The sequence below is a fragment of the Phaseolus vulgaris genome, chromosome 5, assembly GCF_051622355.1.
Source record: "Phaseolus vulgaris cultivar YP4 chromosome 5, ASM5162235v1, whole genome shotgun sequence".
Classification (NCBI taxonomy): Eukaryota; Viridiplantae; Streptophyta; class Magnoliopsida; order Fabales; family Fabaceae; genus Phaseolus; species Phaseolus vulgaris.
Genome location: NC_143502.1, coordinates 4533815 through 4544501, shown reverse-complemented (window position 1 = coordinate 4544501; position 10687 = coordinate 4533815). Strand labels below are relative to the sequence as shown.

Here is a 10687-nt window from a genome sequence, read left to right as displayed (position 1 = left end):
TCTGGATTACATAATCCGAAAGCTAATTCTAGATCTAGAAAAAGACTTACAGATTATTATGTAATCCATAATATTAAAAAATAGTATTTTTGGAATAAAAAAAATTATGGGGTGAGACAAGAAAGTATGGAGGTGCAGGAAGAAGCAGCCTAATATTCATTGCAGGTTTGTAATAACACTTGCCAAGCAGGGCCCAATTTCTGAATGCAATTCCTATGATGGGACAAGGGCTGCTTCTTCCTGCACCTCCATACCTTCTTGTGCCACCCCCATAAATTTTTCTTATTCCAAAAATACCCTTTTCAATATTCCGGATTACATAATCCAGAAGTCTTTTTCTAGATTCAGAATTAGCTTCCGGATTATGTAATCCAGAAGTCTTTTATGATTAGCTTCCGGATTACATAATCTGGAAGTCTTTTCTATACATAAGATTAACTTTCAGATTATGTAATCCGGAAGTCTTTTTTTCAGATGTGTTATTAGCTTCCGGATTACATAATCCGGAAGTCTTTTCTAAATATGAAATTGACTTCTGGATTACCTAATCCATAGGCTTATTATTTCAAATCCAAGGGGGTGAAAAAAAAAGGATAAAATGGTATTTTCATATTTAGTATGGGGTGGCACAAGTAGGCATGGAGGTGTAGGAAGAAAGAGTCTGGGACAAGAGGATCATGTAGAAGTGTTCATTTTTTTTTTGTTAAACGTACAGTGCAATTCATTCATGCAGAAGTGTTCAATTTTGTTTACCATAGGTAAATTGAGGGTTAACACAGTCCTAAAGATGTTATTGCCTTAACAGTAATTAATTTAAATTTTGAGAATAATACTTAAAAGTTTAAAAGCATATACAAGATTTGATCAAGAAAATAAAAAAATATAAGACAGGCAATGTTCACTTTTCTGAATGTGAATGTTAAGGTAAGACATTCTTCACTGTTTATAACCAAAAATATATTAGTCTAACAGATATTTGTCCTTCTAAAATCATAAAAAAGGAGATAGTATTTTTTATTAACAATAAAAAAAATATTTTAGGAGTGATCCAACTCATGTACAAAATTGTACAGAAACGAACAATCTCAGGTACTATTTAGACCCACTTTGTCCATACAAATAGAATAAGAAATTAAAAGATGAAAGTAATAAATGGAAATTTTTGGTATTTCTTTAACTCTTTAGAATTTCTTTTAAACTTTTAATTATTATTTTTTTCAGTAAAAAAATGGATAAAATGAATGAACAAGGACATCTCTCTTTTGAATCTAGAGCAGTGATTATAGAAGGATAAACATCTCTTAACCTAATATGTCGAAATTGATAGTAAGAGCTGTATAGATTCCCATTACTTCCTAGATGCTTATTATGACAATGGGATGACACAACACCATGAAGTTCAGATCAAACTAATCTTGATATTGGTTCCAGTTGGATCCAATGCAAGCCACACTGAAATTGGCATCTTCTTAATTTTGTTTGTGGGATCTATGATGTAATTGTGCAGGAAGTTCCTTCATTCCTTGATCACCATAGTGATATGCAGTCAGACTTTTGACAACATGTAGAGGAGCTCCTTGTGTTAGGTGAAGGAATTGACAAAGTAGGAAAGAGTTTGTTGGAAGAAATTATTGCAAGACAAATACAGACAAAAACTTATCTATTATCTAATAACTTGGAGAAACAGAAAATTGATCTTTGCATAATATGTCACGTATCAAATGTCAAATACATTATTTTATAGTAAATAGTATTAGAAACATGTTTTTCTCTTTCTCTTACTAATTGAAATACTTATACATGATATGATATGATTTTCCACCATGAATATAAGAACAAAGAGAAGATTGAAATTCTTCAATGTAGACGTGAGTACCATGCAGATGGTATAAGAAGATGGTTACATGAGAAAAATGTCTGCTCCTCGCGTACAAATCAACAACATTGACTATTGAATAAAAGCGAAAATAAATTCATTCTTCCTGCATGCACAATTCTTAGTTACTCTCCAAATATTTTATACTACATATTTATGAATAATACTCGATAAATTCATTGTTGTAATATTGAATACATTTGTACTTAACATTGTTGTAACAATAAATTATCGAATTGAGCATTAGAACATTAATACAAGTTATTCTTAGTGGTTGAATATGGAGTAGTGTGAAATGTATGTCTAAATGAAAAGGAAGTTTCAATTAACAAAACTAGATATTTTGTTTAACACCATAAAAAAAACATTAAATTATTGGAAAATTATAGTTTTTATGTAAGACATAAACCCAAGTTAGAAATATTTTTACAAATTTAAGGACAGTGTAAAAAAGTAGGAAAAAGATAATAATAATAATAGAGGGTTAACTGTTTTATTTTTTTCATCTTTAGAATCAAAGAGGAAGCAGTAAAAGATGAGAGAAGGCGTAGTACCTGAATTGAGGGCATAGCCACAGAAACGTGAACCTCCTTGAAAGCTTCCATCATGTTGATGGATCCTGAGCAGTGGCAATGCAGATAGCAGACACAATATTATTAAGATCAGCATTGAACCATTTAATCATTCAACAATGGCAACCAAAAGTGCAGTACGGGAATACTATATATAGGAACCAAAATACTCATTTTCCATTCATATGAGATTTTTTTAAATCTCAAAATAATAAGTTGCTTAAGGAAACCAAACAATACCCATTCTTTTACACATTTTCAAGCTTCACTAAGAAGTAACATTACGACCAACACTTTCACTATTATCTTACTCCTCAAACTGAAATTTTAATTTTATTCTAAGTAAGCCAAAATTTTCTCAACCTTCAGTTTCTAACGCAAAATTTTGTTACAAGTTTCCATTAAAGCTTTTTAAAAATAACAGAATCTTACTATCTCTTTCATTTCACCAAACAAATTGGACGATAACACCAATCCCCTCAGAACATTCAAAACTTCAAAAAGAAAATAAAACAAAGCATGAAACAACCACATCTCTACACATTTATTCATTATTGCAAGTTATAAAAAACGAAACAAAAAAATAAAAAAACTCGTTCATCAAATCAAAAATAGGAATACTAACCAAGGGTGTCGAACGTGTTGAACACAAATGTAAGCTCTCTCTTTGTTTTATAAAACTTTGTGTTATTGAATTCAGAATGCAAGTTAGGATATATAGTCGTACAGACTCAAAATAGAAACAAGAAAATATCACAACTGCACCCACTAATTTCATGTACTGAATAATGTGTGGTTTCTTAACGACGTGCATCAACGTGCATTAAAGTATATTCTTAAAAATCAGGCCAGTAATTGACCACTTATTTGAAACAAAAAAACAACTGTACTTAATTAAATAAATTCAAAAATAACAATTAAATTTTAACTGCTTCTAACATTCCCTCCCTTAAACTAGATGCAATTGCATTTAGTTTAATTCTGATGTTTCAGTTATGACCAACATATTGCGAAACCTTAAGAATTGCTCCAATTTGAGGGGCTTGGTCATGATATCAACAACTTGATTCTGTGAAAAACAATAACTTAACTTGACAACTCCATCTTTCACTAAGTCTCTTAAGAAATGAAATTTAATGTCAATGTGTTTGCCCCTCCCATGAAACACTGGATTCTTAGATAGTTGTATAGTGGAATTGTTGTCACATAGAATTTTTGTGTTCTTCTGCTCTTTAAAAAATAGTTTTTCCAACACTCTTTGAATCCAAATACACTGACATGCACATGAGGCAACAACTATATACTCAGCTTCGGTGGTGGCAATGATACTACTGATGCTTCTTTGATGACCATGAAATTGCTCCAGAACCAAGTAAAAATACAAATTCATAAGTGTTTTTCCGATCATCTATATCTCCAGCAAAGTCATTATCGATGTATGCCACAACATTTGTGTTTTCCCTTTTCTCATTCTTTTAGCTGCAAACCAATGAGATTCAGTAGGAATGGACAGTAATCTGCTGATTAAGCTGACTCCATACATTAAATCTGGTGGGTTGTAATCAAATACATAAAGCTACCAACTACTTTTTCGAACATAGTTGCATCAACTTTGGTTCCAACATCATCCTTTGACAGTTTTGTGCCTGAAACAATTGGATTTTTAATTGCATTACAATTCTCCATACCAAAACGTGATAGCACTTCATGAGCATATTTCCCCTGACATACAAAAATTCCATTTGAATTCTGCATGATTTCAACTCCAAGAAAATATCTCATCCTAAATCAGTCATATCAAATTCAGACATCATAGATCTTCTAAACTCATCACATATACTAGACATCATACTACAATCATTTCCAATATATATTAAATCATCCAAATAAAGATTCACAATTAAAATTTTACCTCCCTCCTTTGATTTTGTAAACAATGTATGTTCACAAAGACATCTGTCAAAGCCATTACCAACAAAGTAAGCCTCTATCTTGTTGTATCAAGCTCTAGGTGCTTGTTTAAAGCCATATAACGCATTCTTTAATTTGTACACTTTGTCTTCTTCTTCCTTTTTCACAAAACTAGTGGGTTGCTGCACATAAATGCCCTCTTTAAGTTCACCGTGAAGAAAGACACTCTTCACATCTAACTAAAAAACAGTCCAACCATATTGTGCTTCTATTACAAGTATTGTACGAATAATATCAAGCCTAGCAACCGGAGCAAATACTTATGTGTAATCTAGTCCATATTGTTGTGCATAACTTTTGCCACTAGCCTTGCTTTGAACTTGTCTATCTCTCCATTATCTTTAAATTTGGTTTTAAAGATCCATTTTACCCCAATTGGCTTCATTCCTCTTGGCAAATTTGTGAGCTCCCAAGTTTGATTTTTCTCTATGGATTCCATCTCTTTCATCATTGCATCTCTCCATTTTTGGCTTTTGATAGCTTCCTCTAATGAAATTGGATCATCTTCGGTGACCATCATTACATTTAGGTCAGCATCATCTGATAGACCTTCTCCTTTTTCATAATCAATCATCCAATCCGACTCTCTCCTACTCCTTCTAACCCTCCCTTCAACTGGAGTCTCATAATTGTTAAGAGGAGCATTGGTGCCTATGGAACTTTCCACAACATCCTATTCATTTTGTTCCTTAATTTCTTGATCTTCATTATGATCCACAACATTCTCCTCACTCTGTTCTTCATTATGTCTACTATTAGATATATAATAAATTTGAGTTTTTATTTTAAAAATTATATATTTTAATAGGTCTTTTATGTTTTATTATATCAAATTATTGTTTAATTAGCTATCTAATTAAATGAAATTAATATTCATACGAACGTTGGATTAACTAGGATTTAATCTTAGAAGAATCAATGATCAACCCTTATAGTGACATTAAATCAAATTCATACATATCAAGGATTCTAGACACCAGTCAGAGAACGAGAAACTCATTTATCGTATCTTTGAAGAGATCCAGGACCAAACCTTTACTTGTATTAGGGAAAAACCTTTAGTCTGATCGACCACTTCACCTTTAAATAGACAATTGTTCTTGTGTCTCCAAATTTCACTAACCAACGCTATCCAAACATTACCCATAATAAGATTAATTGAAGTAAACGCATCCAGAATCTTGAAATGTTCGAAATGTGATTCCGAGACAATGAGATTAACCAAGTTAACTCCTAATCAGTTATAACAAAGATTCTAAATTAGTCAAGCGACTCTCCATCAGAAAAAACAAATGATCTGTTGACTCCTTGACATCCTGTACAAACAACAAAGATTGTTCTCGAACCATATCCCTTGTCTCTCCAAATTTACTTTAGAAGCAACCTTGTTTTCAATCACCCTCCAAACTATTTCATGAGGTAAAGGAAGCGCTTTAATTCGTAACAAGTTTTGTTTTCTTATATATAGATTTTGATGACTCTTATTGATGAGAAATTTGTAGGCATATTACATGATAATTTTGATAGTCTATTCTATTTTAATTAACAATTAACTATATGTTATTTTATGTTATAATCGGATTAGAATATTCCAAGTACGTAAAAAACATACATATTCAGACAAATATATACTGAAATTGATGTTGTATTTTCCTTCTCTTAGCACGTGATATCACAACTCTGCACACTACCTCGAAAAATAAAATTACAGGGTTTGTTGCCTTACGATGAAGAATCTTGAGGTGATAACAGTCACCTTTTCTCATGCTTTAAATAATTTGATTTAACGATAAAATAATAAATTTAAGTAAAACATTATGGGTATATTTGATTGAATTAATGAAGATGGATAGATTATATTTTAAGTGTAATGTCAAAAATTATCTTTAATTATATTTTTAATTTTTTTTAATTAAGAAAAATAGTTGAGTAAATAAAAATAATATTTATTAAAATTTAAAGAAAATTCAAAGATTAAGAATTATTTTAAAAAATATTGAAAATAAGGATAAATTAGTTATTTATTAACTAATTTCTACAAATCTACTACTTTCTCCCCATCTCGCACTCTATTTTCTTCAAAAACTTTTCTTACAAATAATCTCACATACACAATCATCTCAAATCAATCTCTCTACAAACAGTTAAAAATAAAAATCATACGTACCAAACAATGCATTAAACAACATTGCTGAAGAATGAGTTGTCATCATTTTTAATATTCTTATTTAATTTATATAAATAAAAGTTATTTGGTTTAATTTATATATATATATATATATATGTATATTAAAGAAATAATTTGAATGAACTTTTGAAATCAAAATAAGGATCAAAAGACATTTAAAAATGCTATAACAAATACTCCACATATATTTTTATAATAGTGTTTAAGGTTTTTTCATCCAAATCAACTAAGGAAAATAATCTCTTTCTATTTTTAATGTATTTTCAAATGATTTATTTATTATTTGCTTAGTTTAATGTGTATTAACATGTGCTTACATTTTTCTCTTTTTCTGTTATCACAGTAATTTTTTATTTTCATGTTAATTAAATTTAAAAATACAATTAGAAATAAAAATTATCTTAAATTTAAAAAATGATAAATAAAAAAGGAACATATTTTTATTAAAAAAATCATTAAAAAGTGGAAATAATATGATAGTAAGTACTAGAAGTGATCTAGTTTAACTATGATGCATCTCACAAACTTGTGACCTAAATTAAATGACTCAGAATACCTAAACATGTGGGGTTGACAAATATTTTTTTACTTGTTTTTTTTTCAACATATCATCAAACCACTCTTCCTCCTTGCATGAAATTTGTGCCAAATTTTTTTGCAATAAATTTCATTGGTAACTCATAAATTTGTAGTAGTGATCCTTCATTGTTTCTTTTTCTCCTTGATGGTAATTCTTTCACACCCAATTCTATTTAAGATGTTATCAAATCCTAATTATATGTCGATAAAAAAAAATCCAAATCCTAATTATATGTGGATAAAAAAATTAAAATTCTACTTATAAACATTTTTTTAAAATATTTAAATTTTGATTCATTATTTATGTTATAGGATTAATCACTTTTAATAAGTAAATTCATATAAAAGAATAATATCATATCCAATCCAAAACTTTAAACTAGCTAGTTATATATTGATAAATCTATATCATGTGAACTTCCAACACCATATTTCCATTAATCTATCCTTCAAATATAAATTCTTAGTATTAATTGTAAATTCTCTCTTCAAATATATATATATATATATATATATATATATATATATTCACCGATTGTGAATATATACCATAATTTATAAGGTACTCAAATCAGTTATTAATTATACACAAAGTTTATATTTCTAAAAACTGAAACTGATAGCTTCACTGCAAACAAATGACCCTTTTGAACAAAAAAGTGAGATCTGTTTTCATGAAGAACACTGAGAAGAACAAACTAAATTACAGTAATTACAAAGAAAGATCCATGTATGTGATGATGGAACAAAGAACCTCACTCTTTTCACCTGCTAAGGAGAGGAAACCACCGTTCTTGGAAAGAAGACTGGTAAGAAACCATGAAGAGAAGAAGAACAAGAACGAAGCCAACACCCCAAGGAGTTCCACCTGCTCTGTGCAGTGACTCTCTCTCTGGCAAAGGAACCAGTGAAGACAAGACCCCTCCACCTCCTCCATAGTTGCAAAGGAAGTGCACAACTAGCAGAAGCAGCAGTGGAGAAACCATCAGCACCAACTTCACTTCATCCATGAAGCTCTCCATTATTGGCTCGTAGCTGGAGTACCATGAGAAACCAAGTAACATGCACAAGGTAAGCAAGAAGAGACACAGGTGCAGAGGGAGAGCAGGTTGAGAATTTTGAGAAGAAGGGTAGGCCATTTTTCTATTACAAAAACTATGAACCTGATGAAACTGTTCTGGTTGTAGCAGTTGTGGATTGTTTGAGGGAGAAAATTATGCAGCAAAAACAAGGTTTATATAGAGTTATTAACATGCTAACTGCTGTGTCCAATTTAAGTAAAGTCTTTAACTTTTCTTTTTGACTTTAAGCTCCTATTTAACGGTCTAGTTTAAATAATTCAGTCAAATATGATAAATTTACAATAACTTTAAATTAGTTTATTATAAATGCTGCAGTTTTATACAACTTCTCTATATCCAATATACGTTATGTAAAAAAAGTAATAAATGAGTTTCAGAAAATGTGAGGTGCTTAAATGAGTTTTTAAAGTTATAAGTTTATAGGCAAAAAGGTTGTGCTTTCTCAAAACCCAACACCTTTGTTGTGGGGTCGGTGAGTTTTTTATGTGGTAGTGGTTTATTGATTACAAAGTAGCAAAGGAGAAGCTGCCACGTATCACCGACCAGGACCAATATTTATATGACTTTTCTTGGTTAATGGGAAAATGATGAGTCAGTTTTTATAAAGACTAGCAGAAAGGAAAAAGTGTGAGTCACCCCAGATTTTAGCAGCTACCATACCTAAGGCTCATTCCTTTTTTTTTTTCTCTTCACTAAACCAATTATACTTAATCATCCGTTTCACCTGTAACCTGTAATATAAAATATATATATATATATATATATATATATCCTACAAGAAAATCATGAAATAAAAATTAATTTTAGAGAAAAAAATAATTAGTTGTTATATTGACTAAATTAGAGACCATTTTTGAAACTAAATAAATTTTTAGTTTTTAAATTAGTTTCTATTATTGTTAAATGGTTTTTAAATTGGTATATAATGAGCAACTAAGAATTTTGTTACCAAATTTAGAATCTAAATAATTGGTAGTTAAAATCTTGGTAGTTAATTAGATACCAATTTAGAAACTATTTTACAATAATAGAAACTAATTTAGAAACTAATTTTTTTTTTAGTTTTTAAAGTAGTCTCTAATTTAGTTACTATTATAACTAATTATTTTGATCTCTAAAAACTAAAAAATTGATTTTTATTTAATGATTTTCTTGTAATGATACTTGTACTTCCATGGTGACAACTTCTTTCTTTTTTTCCCATTTCCCCATTTGATATTTGATTTGTGGAAAATATTTTAATATTAGGAAAAAAATAAGAAGAAAAAATTGGCTTTGTGAAATTTATAAATGATTGTAACTGGAAGGGGTTGGAAAAATAGTTTTTTTTTTTTTATCAGCAATGAATTAATAAATAAAAGCGAGACACTTAAGGGGTGTCCCAAACCCGTATACAAATCTCAAAACAAACTCCAATTCAGACCGGAGAACTAAAAGCAAGGGGAAGCTTTCAGTTACACAACCAAAGACTTAAGATTTGTTCCTAAGACAAAGAAAAGAAAGAAAACATATAAAGTTCCTGCTCTTCTTTATATGTACACCAGCAGCAGCATTTTCCAGAACTTCTCCAGTTTTGATTCTTCATGGTTGGTGCTCCTCCCTGTCGATCAAAAACAAAAAATCCCAGTTGTTCTATAATTACCTCTCCATTCCTAACCATTCCACACGTTGAGCAGCATCCCACCTGTTACATCCTAGGTCCAGTGACTTCGTGTCCCTTTAAAGGCCTATGCAGCCCCAGTAACCCCCAAAAAAAACAGCCCTATCCATACCTTCATCTCCTCTTACTGGTCCTATGCCACTAACTTATGGCCGACCCACCCTTCTGCATAAATCCAGGGAAACCTCTAAAGCTCCCCAATCACTTCGACCTGCTGACTGCACCTGTTCCCCAACTAACACAGATTCCATAAACTATAAATCATACCTTTATAGCCCTTCCATCCCCACCTATTTGAGCATCCTCCAGCACATAACATCACGTTTTCAAACCGCACTCGTGCCCCACAAAGGTTAAAACAGGCCCAACGTTCCCAGCTAAGACAAAACCTACCAGCCCCAATTACTTAATGCTTTTTATACAAGGGATTGGATTCAGAATCCAGTCCACTAAGGAATAAGTGAAGGAAGAAGAATGGTGCTTCACCCATAACCAGGATTTTAACTGTACCTTTTGAAAAATCTCCTCCACATCCACAACCCCTTGCTTAAACACCACTGTATTCCTTTGGTCCCATATGCATCTAACCACTGCTGTCCAAATCCCTTTCCAAATCATATTTTGTTTATTACTAATCTGCAGCAGATGGAAATTCTCAAAGTGGGTCTTTATGTCATTATGTTGAACAAACAAAATACCAACCCATCTAAGGCACATGAACCAAACACTCATCGCGTGACTACACTCCAAAAAAAGATG

The 10687-nt window shown here is 30.9% G+C and overlaps 1 protein-coding gene across 1 annotated transcript; it reads right to left on the bottom strand.

The window, feature by feature from the left end:
* Positions 1-7761: 7761 nt before the first annotated feature.
* LOC150027434 (oxidoreductase/transition metal ion-binding protein) lies at positions 7762-8423 on the bottom strand. The gene has a single exon (XM_090302528.1). The coding sequence runs from the start codon at positions 8323-8325 to the stop codon at positions 7951-7953; it is 375 nt and encodes a 124-aa protein (XP_090158654.1). The 5' UTR covers positions 8326-8423; the 3' UTR covers positions 7762-7950.
* Between the last annotated feature and the right edge of the window lie 2264 nt (positions 8424-10687).

Coding starts and splice junctions, on each gene's coding strand:
- LOC150027434 (XM_090302528.1), bottom strand. CDS start 8,325: ATGGCCTACCCTTCTTCTCAAAATTCTCAACCTGCTCTCCCTCTGCAC.